The sequence below is a fragment of the Pipra filicauda genome, unplaced genomic scaffold (assembly GCF_003945595.2).
Source record: "Pipra filicauda isolate LSUMZ 115617 unplaced genomic scaffold, ASM394559v2 scaffold112_size3218982_pilon, whole genome shotgun sequence".
Classification (NCBI taxonomy): domain Eukaryota; kingdom Metazoa; phylum Chordata; class Aves; order Passeriformes; family Pipridae; genus Pipra; species Pipra filicauda.
Window position 1 is genome coordinate 1,265,367 of NW_024103574.1, and position 19,916 is coordinate 1,285,282.

The following is a 19,916-nucleotide window of genomic DNA, read 5'->3' on the forward strand; positions in this document are numbered from 1 at the left end:
TGAACCCTATCCTAATATGGGCCTGTAAAGTCCCTGAGGAGCTGGAGTCCTCTCCCACCTGCATTAGGCCACCTGACGAATCTGGCATGTGGCTCACAGGGACAGGAAATCTTTCTCCTTGGGATGAAAACACAAGGATAGACTGAGGCAACTTATTTTGGTGAGGAAAGTAGTAATTCTTTGCCCAAAGTAGCCTGGATCCTTATACAAGCAAATATTGAAAAAAACCCCATAACTCGGGTATTTTTGGAAATTACCCCCTATGTCAAGGTCTCCAGTTCTTCAGATGAATGCACCCAATCACCCTGAGTAGCTGATTCCATTTAAAAGGCAAAGTTTTGACTCTTTTAAGATTCTGAGCAATTGCATCCACAGTTACGAGCATAAAATTATGGCATCAGAATCCACTAAAAGTTGCCTAAATCCAAGGTCTTGTCTTTAGACTTGCTCTTATCTCTCTGCCTTCCCCTTTCTTATCACATCTCTTGGAAAATGAGAGGTATGTTTAAAGATTAAAATACAAAAAACAGTGAAATAATACCACGGCAACACAATATCCAGAAGTATCTATCAATTTTGTTGGTTTTGTTTTGGTTTACCTTCTCCTACTTTAATATAGATGTTTCTTGATATTTTAAGTTCAGTGAAAGATGTTACTGCTCCATATTCCTTCTGGGCCCACTGTAGCAGATGTTCATTCCTCTCAGGAAAAAACTTTTCTTCTGTTTCTGCTGACAAGGAGAAATTTCCCTTCTCAAACTGAACAACGGAACCTAAAGACACCTGATGGGAATAAAAACATATTTTTAATGGAGTACATTTAACCACCCAGACAAGTAGCAAGTTTAAGCAATGTAATCTGTCACACTCAAACTGGAGGGTGATTATGGCTTATTGCCTAAATGTCACACGTTTTAACATCTGCATAACGATTCCTTTTTCTGAGCTGTTCTTGCAAAATGAAGGGCCCATGAGCCTGGGTAGGGTGCACATGGCAGACGAACAGAGGGCTCTGAGCCACTCTCTGAAATCATACTGTTGCAGAAGTGGAACCACAGCGCTGCAAGGGGAGATAAACTGGGGGGGCAAAGAGAGGGCTGGAAGACAATAGGAAAACTAAGCAGGAGAGAATAAGATGATGATCTGAGGAAATGAAGGCAGATAAGAATATGAAGCTCAATAAAACTGGGAGCTACTAAAGTAACTCCCAAATCAGACAGAACGTGAGTCCAAGATCAGTGACACATAAAGGTCAGCCCATAAACACAGGGTAAGGAAAGAGAAAGGCTAAAAGAAAGGGAAAATGTTTACTGTTGCTTTATTTACAGGAAGTAAGGAAATATTTTAGTCTAATACATAACACAGATGAGTTATACATCTTCAGAAAAATTCTTAAAAATAGGTTACATTAACTGAGATCGACTAAATGTCATTTAAAGTTAAAATGTCATTTAAAACAGTCAAAATGGAAAAACAGTAAGTAGAAGTGTAACAGGTTCTACAGGAAAGTCTAAGACTTTCAAACACAACTTCACTGAAGCGGCAATAGCATCATTCAAGAACAGAAGGCAGCAGAGGGTCAGACTCTCTTTCAGATTGGGACCTGCTTCAACTTGTGATGGTCTTGAGAGATAAACAAATCATTCCAGATTTACTACAATGCAACATCATCCCAACAGCAACCTTTTGACTTGCCTGGCCCAACACTTCCAAGACATTTGTCAGCTCTCAAGAGGTCCCTACAGCAAATGGTGAAACAGCAGCATTCCTTCATCTGCCCAACCTCAGGAGCCATCACCCATCCATATACTTGACTGTCTCTTCCTTCAAGGTGCTGACAGACTGGGGCCTACATGCTCTATCCAGACTGGTCCTTCAATGAACACTTTCACTAAGATCTAAAACCATAAATTCAAGAATAATATGTACTTGAGCGAAAGCACAGCAAGATGAATAAGCTTTCAGGTGTGAAAGCATGAGTGAAGATCACTTTGGATGTATGCCCTGTAGCTTGTTCAGATATAACACACAGCCCCTACTTCCAGACCACTGCAGCAGACAAGGTTTCATGAAAGAAGTACCATTATATTTTCTTCTGTTGTCCTCAGAGCACCTCAGGAAGAAGTCAGAGTCACTCTGTTGTTCTCCTCCCCATTCACTTTTCCCATATTTCTATTAACTCAGAATTCTTTGGTGGAACAAAAGTGTATTTTTTTTTTATCCAAAACTACTGATGACTGGAAGAGGGAAAAATACATCATAACAATTTCTGCCCAGAGTACTATTTACACATTACAACAGGTAAGGGTCATAAGTATCTCTTAAGTCTTTTATAAAACTAATTATTTTACAGAAATTATCTGAGGTCAGGTTCCAATTACAGAAATTACCCAACGGCAACCAACTATTACCTCCCCTGGAGCTATTGTTCCCAGCACTATTTCAGGGTGATACGTACCAATTTGTTTAGCACCGACAAAAATATTTGTCAAAGTAGACACATAAATTACATCTTTTGGCATATGGAAAGAATTTCAAAGTTCTTCCCTGTGCTTCCAGCTAGTATTTATTATGCACATATCACATATTCTCCTCTAAGAGAAAGCCCAGGTAATTCAGAGTTCAATTTGACCACACCTGTCACAAAAAACAACTTAGGAAACCTTTTGCCACAATAATTTTCAAAGTTTAAACTAAAATCTGTTTTGATTCTGAATAATCTTCCTTATTTGTTGTTTTTGATATGACTACCATAAAACACTTCCTTCAAATGAAAAAGAAGTCTTTACTCAGTGTAACACAGACTACACCACATTCTCTCAATACTCTCATAATTCTCAAATAAGACAGCAAATTCTACTATTAGAGTACATCCACTGCCCCCAAAACTACAATACTAGGAAAAGAGAGCAACACATTTATCTCTAAAATGTATTTAGTAAATAGCATTCACTGTACTTTCACCACTTAGAAGCTGCGGGATTGATTTTATGGGACATCTCTACAGTGCTCCTAACACATTGAATTCTGTGTAAATTAAAAGCATACAGTCTCAGAGGATGACACTGACACAGCATAAGCCAGGTCATACCAAATCCCATACAGAGCACCTCTTAGCAACGCTGTCTTTTATATCAGAGACATGTGGGATATTTTTGTAGAGCTTTAGCCTAACTAGAAAAATCTCCCATGCATGAAAATTGCAGGATTTAAGGACTTGACTGGTGATTATTTGGAGGAATATTGAATAGATGTTGGCATTCCACCCACAGAAACAAGCCTCCTTAACTACCTCAAAAATACTACAGTTTATCCAATATAGTATAGTAGTTAGTTTTCAATTACACAATGTTTCTGGTATTTTTTATGGTCAGCATAAGGGTAAAGCAGCATTAGGGTATCTTTTAAGACATGTGAGGACAGCATAAGAGAAAATATTATTCCTTCTAAATAATGACCAAAGAAATGCATTACCTTGCAATAATGCATTTTCACTGTATTTTTCATTTGAGATAGTTAAATGTTTGCTAACAAAACAGCTTTCCTCCTCAGAAAACACTTGGGTTTGCATTTATTACTAATTAAAACTTGAAAACCTTTTTCATCATCCTGCAGCATGACAAATGTCTTCCTGAGGGACAGATCCTACCAAAGTTACCAAGTCCTGTGAGGGAGGAACTGACAGACAGAAAGCAGAGCAACTAAGAAGTCTGGCATAAGCATCCTCACTAAGTGATCACATAGTAAACATCTTTAAATAAACATGAAGCTTATCATAATTTATTTTTTTAATCACATACTAAAGTCTGTTTGAAATGCTGGTTCCGCTAACCAGGTTTCAGAAAGGACTGCAGCGTTCTGCTGTGCCTGCCAATGTTGGGATTTTTACTACACAGACCTAAGGCAAGGTTAAGTGAGCCAAACACGTTATTTTTTTTGGAAAGAATTCAACAGACCCTTCCAAAAAAGGCAAGCATCACTGTTTCAACACCTGCCTTGAACATTAACTACTTACTCTTCAGAACAAATTAAAAGCAACTTGAACATGCTTAGCATAACCCAGAGCATTAAAACCAAATAATGTTTTAAATATTTGGGAATATATTAATTTTTATCGGAGTACTAATTATACAGCTTGACTTGGTGATTAAGAAACTGCTGCCACAGACACTTTTATCTCCTCCCTTTATCTCCTGTAGTGGTTACTTTCTGAGTTTGCTGAGTGGAAAAAGTGCCCCAGCTCTATTTCTTCCAGTTGTGAGGACATGAAAAGTGACTGCACCAGAAACATCTTCTGCTGCTGAGTTCACCACACACCCTGTGACATTTCTGAGGCTAAATGAGGAAACTTCCAAACTGGACATGGAAAATCCGTTTGCAAGGCCACAGCCACTAACCACAGCAAGGACCACGGTTCAAAGGGATCTTCTGCAGTCAGAGGGAAAGAGGATCAAGTACAGTATTTTGAAAACTTGCTACCAAAATCTGAGTATTCCATCAAAGAACAAAATGTGTTTAGGAATACGTTTGGTTACATACACTACTGCCCTGCTGACGACTGGGGAAAATAGGAACCGAAATTTTCTTTGCACCCTACCAAGGCAAGGAAACACATACCCCTCATGCTGAAGGAGGTGGGGGGGAAATAAAGCCTTTATATGTCCCCTAAGAAAACTTTCCAGTTACTATTCATCAGAGGGAACAACTCTTAGAACCAAACCTGAGCCATCTCAACTATGTACACTGGTGAGCGTGAATATTGCACTCGCAAAAATAGCACATTCTGTTTCTTATTTTACCTATTTCCTTCTTTCCTTTTAAATGTTTATTGCCTTTTTTTATTAGAATCTGATCCAGGCGGGATATTTACTTTGTTTGTTTTATGACATTTTAAGTATTTAACATAGTTATAATTCAGAACTCCCAAGTAGGAAGCAAGTCCATAATTTAAGTCTTGAGAGAGAGGTAGGTAGCTCTGGGAGAAGACCCAGAACACAAAGTTAAGTGTCCACAGCCACACAGCATGAACCAATCCCTCCCCTAACAGCAACAGCTACACCACTACTCACCAAGGGCCCTCCAGCACAACTAAGCAACTAATCCACCCCTAAAGCCAAGATATAGGCAAATATAGTAGCAGAAAAAAGCAGCATGCTTCATATTTTTATCTGAGCTATACAATATCAGACCTGCGGTGGAACACGCAGGAGAGGAGTAAATCTGCTCAGAATAAAATTAAAAAACTTGAACCAACTTTCAGAGAAGCCCACATGGGGATCAGACTCAGCCGGTGTTTTTTGATACTGTACTTTGATGTGCTTTGCTCCCCTTACAGAGGAAAAGTAACGCCATGGATGAAATATCAGGTATTCCAAAAGGCAAAAATGTATCTTCTGTTGGTCATAAATCCACATACACATACTATAATCATCAAGAGAAAAATTCTCTCTGATAAGAGACTAAGAAACATGCTGCTTTTGAAATGCCATGTAACATTTGTGAATCCTCTATCAGCTTTGCATAGTCCTTACCAGCCACAGAGGTGTGATGCTTTCAGGCAGTAGTAAAATTTCTTATGTTCACTTTAGTGTTCTCAAGACCACATACAGTAATTACAAAATTGCACTTCCAGATTTCATTTTTTTGAAAACAAACACATAAAAAAAGCATCATCTCAATTACATTTTAGATTTTAGTTCTACTTCCTAGGAGATGCTCAGTTTGCCAGGTACCTAAGATCCTTTTATAATTAAGGCTGCTCATCGTTTTCTCAGGATAAGAGCAGAACCATCTGAGAACAGGCTCTTGCACATCTTTATGGATCTAGAAATAAGATCCTGGGATTTTCTATCAAAGCTGAAATTGTGTCAACTCAAGTGTAACTTTCAAAACCCCCAAGGAACAGTTACTAGAATGATAAAAAAACATACAAACAAAAAAATCCATGTAAAGGATCTGTTCCCAAAGTTTAGGGGATTATTAATTGCACACAGGTAACTGTCCAGCCATCTTATATTAATCTAACCACATATTAATAGATTCAACATAACACTCATTTGACAGGAGCAAAATAAGGTAGCAGAAGGGATTCTGTTTCAAGTTAGAGCCCATGTAGTGGAAGGAGTGAAATGAGAATTAAAGCCTATCTATGCAACTGCAGCTACAGTTTCCACTGGAATCAATGAGTCAGTGACACAACCTGTTGTGATTTACTATCTCCATGTCACTAACACCAGTAGTCTGCCAAAATCCACTGCCTGCTTTTGTAAACTTCCACTGGTTAAACCTCCTGTTTACTGAAGCAAGAAAAGAAGGGAAGGAGCCATGACCATACAGAAGACTATCACAGATGCCTGTTCCAGGCCCTTCAGTCTGCTGCAAGATGGGTTTGGGATCTCAACCACTAAATTCCAGAATATTCTTTCTTCCCTTACTCTTGAAGCCTAGATTAATTTAAAGCCCATCTTCCTGACTACCAGCCATCTTGGTTCTGAAAGTGATGGGTCTGGGCTCCTAGAAGGACCAGAAGGAGGAACACTCAGGATCAGTCAGAGGCAGCAATGAGAAAGACCAGCAGGAGATACAAGGTGCAGCATCATCCAGATCTGGCCTATCCACACTCCTAACACAAAGGTTTGTTGGCAGTGATGACCAATGAAGACAGCCCACTCTCAAAGCTGAAACACCAAGCAACAGAACCTGAGTTTTGAAAAATGTCTTAGATTACATGGGCAAACCAGGCTCTGAAAAAAGTGCAGGACTTTAAAGTCTCAAGAAAGGAGAAACTACGACATCACCTGAACCTGCCTTGTTTTCTCTGAAATTTACTGGCAAGTTGGTATTTTTGAAATATTTCTGCCTAAACCGAAGTGATTACAGTGAAAGCACAGGATACCTATACATTATAAAATTTCACTATTTTGGGATATCACACATATAGAAATTTTTTTACCATACACTGCATATTCATTTCACATACTGTATCTTGCTTCCTAAGCCAGAAATATCCCTTCTCTTCTGTAACAGCTGCCTGAAGCAAGCTTTAAATGAAAAAAACCCCACCCCCCTAGATATTTAAAGATGCCTTACTGGGGTTATTGTATAATCTTAAACTCCTTTTACCGAATGCAGGCAATGCACTGCTTTCAAGCATGTATTTACCACTGTCATTTTTAGCCATCCCTATTGCTGACAGAATTCCTCCCCTCTTCTTCCAAGAATGTAAGAACCACCACTATATGTAGCCTGAGGTCCCCCTAATATTTCTGGGAGCAAACCCAGTTATACAGACTTTAGAAAAGTAGTATTTTGCAGTAGTTGAATCAGACCAGGAGACAGAGTCTACAGGGAAAATTACTAGTGCAAAAAGCACAGTAAGAGTTACATTTACTAAACACTGCTTTTAATTAGACACACAGTGATAATTTTCACGTTTTTTCAAAAGGCAGGGAAATGGTGTGAGAAGGGGAGAGGAGCATATGAACTTTTCCAAGTGGAAAAGGGCAACTACAGGATTATTTCCAGCTCCTGAGTAGAACGATGAAGATTTATAAAAAATAACCCCATGATTCTACAGAAACGTAAACGTCCTTTTAAATTCCTCTTCACACTTTACACAACGCTGAAAATCTACTGGTTTTACGTGGAATAGTGAAAGGTCACTATTTATACCAAATTTATCACTAGTCATGTATTTCCTATCCTTCCTCACTCTTCTCCTAGCAGAGCGTTCTGTTCACATCTGGGTCTGTTTAACCAGTGATTGGAAATTTAGCCTCCTGATTTCCCGTTAAATACTAGGCACAGGAAAACAAATAGCAGTTGTTTTTCAGTGAGTTTTGTCAGTCATCCAAATCTAGTACAAACCATAGAACAGCCTGTGGTTTGGTGGCAGTGACCCAAGATATGTGAACCATATTTTCATGAAGTGAAAGGAATAAACCAGCTATTGGCTGAAGTAATAAGAACATGGCTTTTAAATTCGTAAAAATACAGAAATTACTAATAATTAAAATCTCCATTTTAACACCTAGTCTTCTATAAAGACTTTATCTTCAAATCTCAAGCCAAGACCATGTGATCTGGTTTTCTATTTATCGTTACTGCTCTTGCTTTCTCCATTTTGCTAACTTAACACACACATTCAGTCCTATTAAAGAAGTTCTTGTGAGTAAGCTAATTTGCTTGCATAAGTGCTTTCTCATCCATAACTCTTACTCATTCAATTGCCTGAATAACTAACTCAGAGAAAAAGCTGAAGCATTACTTCTTAAATCATATATTATATAAAATCACATATGTAGACATTTAAGGGTTTTTTGGATCTATTCTAACAGTGATTTCTGCCAGGAAATCACAAAGGATTGGGTCCTTTCTTTCATTGATTTAATTCTCACCATTTTAGCTTGCTGAGTAAAGACATTCCTAGGCTATAAAAGTAATTGAGAAAGCTACCAAATCTAAAGAAAAAAATTACTTGCTGAGTAGCACCTATAAAACCCTCTTTCTGTGAAGTTTCATAAAACTCCTGGTTTTCTGCCAAGACATGTTCGCAATAAACCGGCTTTAGGGAAGGAGAGGAATGACGACTTGATGGGAAGGAAGGAAATTAGTTTGCTGTATGAAAACTTAAAAGTGGGGTGGTGGGAGAAGTCTGGTAATGTTTTCCTCCAAGACTGACCTGCAACAAGATCACAGGCAAAAGCATTTTCTACAGGTGTTGCCTAATTTATGTAAAATTGTGATCTGTCGTAATCTAACCAGTCTAGTCACCAGTGAAGATGTCCTTCACCTTCCTCTCCCACTCCCCCTTTACAATATAATTTTGGCATTTATTCCCTGCTGAGGCAAAAATACTTAGCACAGTAGCTAAGTATTCCCCCTTGCTGAACTGAATGGAGCTCACCACCCATGTGCTACTCTTTAGAGCAATGAGCCCAGGAAGACCTGAACAAAAAATGCCTGTTCCCAAACTGTTGTATTTTTGTGACAGGTAAAAATATACGATCAGATTAATATGACTAGATGTACTGGTAATTGAAGTGATGATTTTCAATTACTTAGGTCAGGCAGAGTTCATGCACTAACCCATTTCAGGTATTTTTGGACTGAAATGCCATGATACTAAGGTATGTTTATTTTTAACACTATGAGAATAAACTCAAGACTTACTTTACTAAAATTGCAATAATTTCCCAGCAACTTCTTCACCTGTCAATATAGAAACAACTCGTGCAGAGTCTGAAAATAAACCTGTCCATGCCAAATGTACTGCTAACATCACACTAGATAGTCACCATACATTCTTTTCTCTCTCTCTCTCTTAAACACACAGAGGAATTTTTGTCAGGTTTTTTCAAGAGGTCCAAATTTTTATTTAAGACTCTTCACTAGTGTTCCTTCTGATTTATAGATGAGGAAAGCACCTCGAGAAGCAAAATGACAACACAGGCAACAGACTAGTAAAGAGCAAGTTCCTTTAGCACCCATGCCCTGTCATGATGGCTTCCTCCAAAGTACTGTCACTCTGTAAGCATCACTGTGCTTCCATTCAGCACCATACTTCTGGAAATAAACTTTTCAAAACATGACATTCAAAAAATCCGGATGGTAACCAAACACAAACTTTGGTTTGTTTGGGACATGCTACTTAATTTTAATGTTAATTTATTCCACTGTGAGGTTTAGCCACCAGTAGACATTTCGTAAAAATGAAACCATGAGCTGTCTCCATGAAGACAAAGCATGTGACAAGTCACTGTGCTGAGAGAAACTATGTGCATTACATGATAAAAATAAGTACAAAGCCACATGTATACACCAAATCTATATTTTTATACTGAAAAATGTTTATCAAGAAGGTATTTTGTGCTTCCCCCATATTATAACCATACACACCCAAAGGCTGGATTTTCTCCCACATTCATTTTAAACTTCTTAACTTATGGAGAACCAGGCCCAAGGCAAAAAACCAAGCTTGAACTATGTGATAAGAAGTTAAACTCCAGCCTAACTCAGTAGTATTGTACTTTCCTAGTCTTTTGGATATGTGCTGACACAAGCTTTAAATCTTTTCATCCTTTCCTCTAAATAAAGCAATCTGGGACAGCTTAGCTTTAGTGGAAACTCAAACAATGAATTCACAGAGCAAAGGCAGCAGACCATCCTCCTTATGAGGACATGAAAACACAGCCCTAAGCTCCAATACAATCATCCTTTAAGCTCAATATGCCTTAGTTTCCCCTAATATGCTGTTAGTGGTACTAACAGCACTTCAGAGTGCTCCAGTTCATTATCTGCTCATACCCTGAAGTTATCTTCTTTGTTAGAAATAACCTTTGAATTTTTAGTACAATTAACTTGTAATATTTATTTAGTTATTTATTCAAAACACATCTTCCTAGAACAGTTTAAGAACTTTATTATGATGCTTTACAAGGAAAAAATAGCTAGTGTTCAAAAGAAATAAAGAGCTACGACTTCACTAATAGTTACATGATCCTTTAACTACAAACTTTGACCCGGCTCTAGCAGTGTGGTCTTTATCAGCAGCAAGTCCCAGAAGTTGTCATTTAAAACAATACTTGCCTTTCTAACTAGGGCTCAATCAATGAAACAAATTTAATTCATATTTTACATACAGTATATTAATAAAATTGTGAATGAATGTATTGTTTGGAAAGTCTGAAGGAAAAGCTGGAAAGTCAAAGAATATCCTGCCTGAGGCTTCCATAGAGACAGACACAATAGTTATGACACTCCTATGGTATGCGTGCCACAGACTTCTGGTTTGAGCATAGAATTCACGGGCATTAGAAAAGGTTTTTCAAATTTAAGATCTTCTACGATTCACAATACTCCCGTTTTTTGGCTTGGCTATATATTTAAGGAGAACGAACAAGACAGAGCCAAACAGTATTAAACAAGGGCCAGACTCTGCAGCCCTTGGAGCTGCTCTTTACCCTCCAGGCTCAATTCTTTGGAACTTACCGAAGGCTCTGGCACAGAGGCAGGGAGCCTCTCTGCTACTAGAGTAGAAGCAGAATGTCCCTTTGTCCCACAACTCACGTGAAACAAGAACCCTTGAATCAGCAAAGGGAAAAGCTCTTCTAGGACAGAGGCAGTCCCAGGGATTGGAAACAGGCATGGCACAACACAGGCAAACAGCTCTGTGGAAAACTGGAGCCCTTGATTTCTACTTGGCATACTGCACTCGTCTACAGGTGCAACTAGGGCTTCCTCAGCATTTCCCATGTTTTCTGTGTGATTCTGTGCTCTTTTTTCAGAAAGCTTTTGGGAAATCAATGCATTTGTCCTTGTGAGCAGAGTGGAATTGTGGAATAGCAACAGCTGATGACCACACAAAGTTGTTCACCCGGTAACCCTCATGGTTTACCATCCCAAGCTGTCCTACCTACTCAAAAATTGGGTCATGAAAAGTGGGAAGGCTGATGAGTCCCTAATAAGAGACTGAAGTTAGCTTCTGTTTGCAGCAAAAATATTGCCTTAAAGAGAAAACACAGAGAATGTAGTTTTGGAGGGAGAGGGACCACAGGGACTAAACTGGGGGAGGTAATGATGGATCAGTACCCTGGCATTCTGCAATCTGATTCTTTGACCTCTTTATAAAAAAGAAAAATAGAAACCTTAAAATGGTGGAAGGAAAAATACATAAATCATATGGCACTTCAGGAGATCCAAAATGGTTATGGAGAGCTATTCAGATGTTTAAATGTGATTAGGGATGGGTCAATACTGAGAGCCGGTTAACTCCTTGCAACAAATAGATGAACTCCCACATCTGCTCAGCAGCATTATCCCAGTGCCACTGCTGCATGCTGGCAGAATGTCATGAGGCACCACAACTTTCAGCCCTTACCATGACCAGCAGAGACTAAGATAGAGTATGAGAGGAGGTATTTGAGTCCCACCAACACAGCAGTAAACCTGTGGCATCTACCAGGTCCTGTCCCACCTGAGAAACAGTCACTCCTTCCTGCACCATTAGTGGCTAAGTTTACTGTGGCAATTCTTGAGTTCAGGCAACTTCTTGTTTGGTATGAATTCTGAGGGTTGCTGCTCACAGTTTCAAGCCTGTTTTTGTAACCAGAAGAGCCTGAAACAGTTTTCTGAAGCAAACACTTATCTAAGGGTACAGTTTTGGCAGTCAAAGCCTTAGGGACACATTCCTATTGTTCCTATGCCTTAATGCAGGCAGCTGAAGCCCTGCTGAGCCAAACCAAGCAAGCTCAGCATGATCACAGTCTGAACACCTGCGCAGTGCACTGAGCAGAAACGGATGGCTCTCAGCGGAGCACCTTTCCACTCCCAGAGCAAGGTAAGGGGAGATGGAAAATCCTGGGTGAGGAGGAAGAACACAAACTAGCTGAATACAAGCTAGTTGATATGAGATGGGAGCGATGATGTAGTAATTGTAAGAGAAGATCAAAATTAAACTGAAAGTAGGTCCAAGATTTTATTAACTGATGGAAGATGCTGCTCTTTCGGCCCAGAGAGGAATGAGAACTCTTATCACACTGTTGTTCAGGACGTTGTTCCTCAGCTGTTTCCTGAGCAGACCTGAACTGTATTTGTTGCATTAAGGACATATGAAAGGAATGGTCAACAAGAAGATAACAGTGAAGAGTCTCCAAAACAGTAATGAAAATCCTAAGACTGTGAATACTTCAGAGTACAAACAAGCTCATGTTCTTTGCACCAATCAGTAACAAACTGTACTGGAAATAGGACAGAGTCCTTCAAAGTTCAAAATATCAAGGGTACTCTTTCTCTTGTACCTTGATGACAGGAAAAAGAAAAACAATCTCAGACAGCTTATGGTATCCACCAAGTGATAGACCTCTTGGTGCACTTAACAGCGTCACCACCACATTAGGTCAACTGAGAGAGCAGTGCCCCTTCCCAGTGCTGCAGCGCTGCCCCTCTTCCTGTCCTGCTGATGCACAGTGACACCATTACATTCCCACTGGGTACTGCAGAAACAGTCTTGCCTACCACCGTCAGCTGTGCTGGAGGAGAAAAATTAAGCCCTATAAGGATACAGCTAAATATAATCAAGTTTAGTTCTGCAATTAGAGTTGAATATAGCAAAAGCTGCAACTTTCATAAAGATGACTCATGATTAGACATGATGTCACACATGAAAAATTTAATCCAAACAACTTGTCTGTTTCACTACAAACAGCAAACTCGAATGTCCTGGCAAACTGTAAGGACATGATTTACAAATACTAGGTAATATTTGGATCTTACATTATAAGCATTGCTCCAGTCTTTCTGAGAAATAAAAATGATTTCATTCTGGGCTTAGCTTGGTCATTTCAATAGACCAAGCTTCACCAGAGACATAAGCTGTAACTGTACATATTGAGCTCAATATATACAAAGTTTTGTTTTGGTCACAGACCACACAAGTGTCCACCCTTAATATTTCTTGTTGCTTTGAGGCTTTTTGCATTACGATACTATTAGACTTCCAACCAGGACTGGCAATCTTGTAACCTCACAGCTTTTGAACTAAAATAGCTGTTAGTATTAACCACACAATGTGCAGATTCTGAAAAAGCAGTTTTGCTTTCTTTTCCTTGAATGCACATAACAAGTAATTGGCTACTTTTTCCAAACTGCTTTGCCCTACCACCTAACTGTTCCCCAGAGCCCTACAATGAAACTTGATCTACTGTTAACTTGTTTTTTTTTAATGTAAGCTTGAAAAACTTCCAAATGAATGCCATTAACTCCATGTCTTGTGCGACAAGTAGCTATGATAGAGAGCAGGCCAAAGGACTGTGTATACTTACAAAGAAAACTCTTCGGATTCCAGGTGCCAGTCTTTCTGTTTTTAGTTTCCAGACCAAAGGCAAAGGAGAGTTGAGAAGAAACACCAAAGGCTTCTGGTGAATATGCACTGATGAAATTGGATTCAAATGTAACGTGACCTACAGAGAAACACAGAAATATGTGAATACTTCCTGGAATTTGAAACAGCGAATCAAAAGTAATTTTTATATATATTATGACTTTTAGCATTCAGACCTCTTGACTCAAGACTGCAGACTAATCTACTTCCACAAAAATCAGTCAACAGAGCAGAGAGAATATAAAAGATGAAATAGTTAACATTTGTGCTCTATGCTTGCAAAGCACTGCTAAAGTGTTTAAGAAAACCTTGGCAAATGTTGATGAAAAATAGCTTATGCAAAAGGTCAAACCACTAAGCTGAGAGTTGGAGAACAAGGAGATAAAACGAATTGCAAAGCAAACTCCGATTTCTGGTTTCTAGATGGTAGCCTACAAAGCTGGCTTAGAGTACAAAATCTTATCTGCTGATTCTATTAGGGGCATAAATCTAGCCTGCAAAACAAATAAAACTAAACAAACAAAAAACAGGAGGAAAAAATCCAGAAACACAAGGAAGCACTACACTAGTTCATGGAAGAAATTCCAAAAGAAATTTTAACATACACTAGGGAAAGAAAATGCCTGTCTTCAGGGACTAGAAGGATATATAGGGTAAATGATCTCAAGAAAGTGGACATCACAAAAGTGAGGCAACCTGTTACAGGTGGCTTTGAAGCTACCAGTCTGTGGTTTCTGGAAGCCCCTCCTGCTCAGCTCCTTGTATCCTGGTGCTGCCCCTCTAGAAAGGGTCCCATGTTGGACAAAACCCTCACCAAATGCATGATAGAACAGCCTGTCAGTTTTTAGCATACAACTTGCAACTGATATCACAGTGTTTTTACAGCATCTAATAAGCTGTTTAAGCAGTGATTATTTAGCTTGATAGCTCAACCCACATTATAGGAAGTAACATTTAGTGTGCAATGGAGAGATGATCTACCACAGACTGAGCAGAGAAGCTGATGTCCCACAATAATGGGTGATAGGCAGATTCCCTGATAGACAACCACAGCTCTTTCTCAAAAAGGTATAGAGGGAGCAAACACGAACACAACCACCAATCTGAGTGGTGGCAAATAGAAATGAGCATACAGGTAATTCAGAATTAATTCTGTATCCTGCTAAAGAACTTGACAGGAGATCTGAGACCATGTATAGTCAATTGCATGATTCTTCTATAATGGCAAGCAGACATCAGTTTACCATTAAACATAGATTCTTCTGGCAAACTAACTTCATGAAAGTTAGACACCAAATTGAAAATTAGGCACCCATTACTGTTGAAAATATTTCCAAAAGAACAAGTTAGGGTGTTTTTTTTATTTTTTAATTTTCTTCATTTCCCCTTGAAAAGTTCACCATCACTGTAAAGCGAACGCCAAGACCTGGTCTCAGATCTGACAGACACCTGGAGGTGTCCACTACTCAAGAACTTGCAAAAAAGCTGGCAAACAGCTGGCTGTGCTCTCATGCCAATGAGAAAGCAGTTGCTTACATGTGCAGAATGACTGACTGTGTTGCTCATCCCCACAGTGGCACAGATACCAAATCCCACAGGCACATCTCTGGGGGCACAAAGGGCATCTCTGTCCTCCTCCTCTTTGTTAAGCGGATTAAAACTTGTTGGAAAACTGAATAAATCCGTATTTGTACTAAACCCAAGCTGCTTTAAAGAACAAGCATCTCTCCCCATCAGCAGCTGGGCAGTGACAGTGCTGCCTGCAGGAAGGCCAGGCACTGTCATTTTCTGCCCACCGCTGCCATCTTTGTCACCACTTGGCCTCTCCAGCAGAAGACCCAGTGGTATTTATGCATTTCCAAAAGAAAACACTAAGTACCACAGATTACCACAAACCACATTTCTCTCCATTTTCTGCCTCTAAAGAATACAATACCTCATTTTTGGAAACTGGAGGGTGTTAGTGCTCTCAATTCTAGTGGGAGGACAGAGACTTGAAATACCAAACAGGCGTGTTTTTAGCTACAGAAACTGTTTTACGGTATCAGCTATAGAGCCGAAGTAATTCTGTTAGTTGAAAATAAGAGAGAAAGTGAAATTATTTGTTTTATAAGGCTCCTGCTTTGTCGTTCTGTCTAGAAATGTCAAGGTGAAAGGAAAAGGTGTTTAGAACCACTATTAATTCCCGACTATTAAAAAGCTTTTGTTAATTCTTGTGGGTTTTCAGCTGTAATCACTGCTAATTACTAATAAGCTGTTTAAACTATTAAATATAATTATCTTGTTCTGGGGTTATGTTTTCTTATAAAGCAATAAAAACACTGTAATCTCAGTTTACCAAAGTAGCTCCTCTTCCAGACTCACATCTGCCCTTTGTGTCCCCCTTTGGCACACACGCCTCCAAATAATACATGACCAACTTGTGAGGAATACAACAATTTAGACACAGATGAAATGTATAGATTAAAATTATTCTGAAAATCTTAAACCAAAACCTACTAATTCATTTTTAAAAAGCATGTAAGTCTGACTGGGACATGAAGAAGTTATGCCATTTTTGCTAGAATGCATTTTTCCACATACATTAAAAAAACGGAAAAAAAAAAAGTCTTGAAGTTACCACGTTCAGAGATGCCCTGTCTATCAAATCTGTGCTGGCATTACTCAGTCAGCTGTATCTGTACATACTCATACTGGTCACTTCTGGCTGCACAGAGTTCCTTTAAGGTCTCCAGCAGCTGCAAGGTTAAGGAGGCTGCAGAGGTTTCTGTCCCCAGAGATCACAGTTTCATGGAGGGCTGAGTATCACCACAGAAACCAACTACAAAAACAGTCTATGGGCTCCTACCCCGTTACTCTGGTAAAGCAATTTGTACTACGTGAAAGGCAAGGACACAAATGCTGAAAACTGATCAAAGTAAATGCTGCTGTTAAAGTACCATTTTGTTTTGCTGACTTCAAGGCATCAAATCACAGGCTTTGTGTTTTGTTCTAAAAAGATGAAAGTTAAGTGCCAAGGATTTGTAAGGTTGAATTAACTATTCCATCATGAAGACCTTCAGATAAATTCATAGCACATTTTCCAAAACAGCCATTACAAATTTGTGCTAATAAGCCAGGACAAAATATGCTGTGTTGTATTGAATTACACTGCCTAGGCTTGGACAGCTGTTCTCTAAAAAAGAAGAAAAAGAAAAGAACTTTAACTCTCAGATCACATAAGCACATTTTCTGAATTACAAGTGATGCACTAAAGATAGATTTATGACATCTTAACTCATTACTCTGCTGCAAAGATTAAATTAACTCATTCAAAGCAGGCAAAATTTAAAGCAGAATTTTGAAAATTTATACCTATCCTTGCTCTAAGTGTTCTCACTCTTTTTGTTAATACAATATTTATAGGACATAATTTATTCTGGTATTGTAACAGTCAAAGAAATTAATATGAAGAAACGTAGCTTCACAGTTCACTCATGTCTAATAATCAATATAGGAGGTTTCGAATTTCCCCTGAAATTCACTTGAAAAAATATAATGTTGATACATTGGCCATAACAGAATTCAGTCGAGGATTAATCCATGAATCCACCTCAAGTGGTGGGATCTAGTACTGCACCACTTTTCAGAAGTTTATCAATTACTCTGGGAAGGATCCTCTGGCCAATTTTTTTTATTTTTAAGATAAAAGTAAAGAAAAAATGTTTTCTTTAGACAGAGACTGTGAATTCAAAATGGAACACTGTTTCTTCCTCACCCTCATATTTTGGTATGCTCACTGAATATTGTGTTACAGATGTGATAGCAAGCCACCTATAGTAGATTACACTGCCCAGCTTTCAGGAGCCAACAGTTTCCAAGAGAGAGTTCGTTGATTTTTCCAAGAAACATAAAATATGTTCAAGTGGTGTTACTGTTTGAAGGTAGTTTTGATCAAAGGGTTACATATTTGCACTCTTAAATCAAATGAGGGTATAAGCACTTTCCTATAAGCACAGGAGACGGCTCCCTGCTTCCCTTCTGGGAAGATTCTCCAATGCACACTCTTTATTCATAGAAGGCAAGCACCAATTTTTCTGAAAACTCATCCCAGCAATGAGAAGGAAGATCTTCAAAACAGTATCAGAGAAACAACTAACTCCAGGAAAACTGCAATGCCATTGAAAACAAGCCCTCGTACCCACAGTTACTTTTTCTCCCACAGAACTCAATACTGTGCCCCCTTCACAGCCCTTGCCACAACAAGCCATGCTTTCTTCTCTCTGCTAGGCGAGCACTAATGGACCTGCCCCTTTGGGAGAGAGCAGCAGGGCTGCAGTGCATAGGGCATGAGGGAAGAAAAGACCTTTTCTTTTTGCACTGCTGCCAGGATGAGGCATGACTCAGTCCCCAGGGAATGGGTCTGAGTCCCTGGTAGCATTCACCAGGTACATGGGGGACTGAAGTTTATTTCCAAGGCTCATGTAACACTGTAATTCTAAAATCAACCCTTTGTTTTTTTTATCCTAAATATATGATTGCAAATGAATTGGCATTGCCTGGACCTTCTCGCCCACACAATACTGAGAGAATCTGATTGACTAAACAGCAGTTATAGCTCAGTTGTAAAAATCATGGGAAAGATTCACCCCTGGCATAATTCCACTGAAGCTACTGGCATTAAACCAGAGACTGATGTGGTCCCATACATTACTTCTTTAAAAAAAAGAATACTATTGCACAATCTGTTGACTGTTATGATCTACCACCCAGACGGGAAACCTCCAGTCAAAAAGTGGTAGGATGACTCCATCAAAAAGAAGACAAGAGAACAGAAAGGTTGATAAGGACTACCCAACTATGATCTACGGCCCATTGCACTCTTTTCATTAAGAAGTACTGTCAAAAACCTTTGACTGAAAAATGCTTGATATTTCCTTTTTTTTTTCTCCCTATTTGTCCTGCAACAGGGGCTAAAGGTCAGGATGTGCTGTGCCAGACACAAAGAGCTTAAAAATCAAGTCCTGCAGCATGTGCACATGCTATTAACAAACTATTCTGAATAATGCATGATGTTCCCAGAGGCCTCTTTAAAATGAAGACACATTATTAATGATTCAGAGGAGAAATGGTAGCCCCAAAGCACGCGTTCAAAGGCAGAACTAAGCAAAGCTCCCTTCACCTTCAGTGAGGATGAAGCATCGCTACTGAATTTGGTACCTGTTGAACTCAGAGCCATTTTTAATTAAGATCTGAAGTTTACCATCAGAACCAGCTTGAAAACTGACCTGCCCATCCACTGACACAGTGGTTGTACACAACAGCCAGATGAGAAAGAGTCCATTATTAGAATAAAAGCCTAAGAGTTTGCAGCATATGGAAAAAGTATCTGTAGCGCCATGGTTCGGTCAATGGAAAGCCCATGCCTATCAGTGCAACACTGGGACTACTTGGCCCATTCTGTTTGTGACCTGAACTAAATGCTCAGGCTCCCAAAGATTAAGTGAAATCATTTGTGCCATCTGCCCGTCTACAAAGCAGCCAGGCTTCCCAGCACTTCAACCCTAAAAACATGATGTTTCTCTCAGCTTTGCATAAATCAGTAGATGTCAATACCATTCACATGCCATATAATGAATCCTGAGGGGACAGTCCTCCTTTTATATGGTTTGTGGGAAAATTTATTTTTGGCTTTAGATCTGTTTAAGGGCACACGATCCATTCCTGTGAGCCACAAGTACAGCATCTCCCTTACTGTTGTTAGTGGTCTATTCAAAAAATGGTATCACATCAGACTAAGTTCTACTTTAACAATTAAGGTAAAAGACTCATGCAAAAATGAAACAACTTCCCTGATAATATTCTGTTCTGCACTTACATGTACATGTATTGCAGATCTAAGCTTTTCTTCGGTTCATTGCCTGGGCTGCAAAGTTTAATTTTATACTCCTCTTCCCTTCTTCCATCCCTAGACTACTACCAGATAGTTGTGTAACAGAGTGCCCAATGCCCTGAAAAGACAAGGCAGGTGGGGAGGGGGTTAACTACTGTGTTGGAG

At 39.2% G+C, this 19,916-nt stretch overlaps 1 protein-coding gene across 4 annotated transcripts in view; it reads right to left on the minus strand.

The window, feature by feature from the left end:
• Positions 1 to 19,916, minus strand: part of TGFBR3 (transforming growth factor beta receptor 3) — a 107,522-nt gene that overhangs the window by 33,349 nt on the left and 54,257 nt on the right. For all 4 annotated transcript variants that reach the window (XM_027713482.2, XM_027713443.2, XM_027713488.2 and 1 more), the window contains 2 exons: positions 13,821 to 13,958; positions 600 to 783 (listed from right to left, as the gene is read on the minus strand). In XM_027713482.2, coding sequence (XP_027569283.1) covers positions 600 to 783; positions 13,821 to 13,958 — 322 coding nt within the window. The remainder of the gene's footprint in view (positions 1 to 599; positions 784 to 13,820; positions 13,959 to 19,916) is intronic.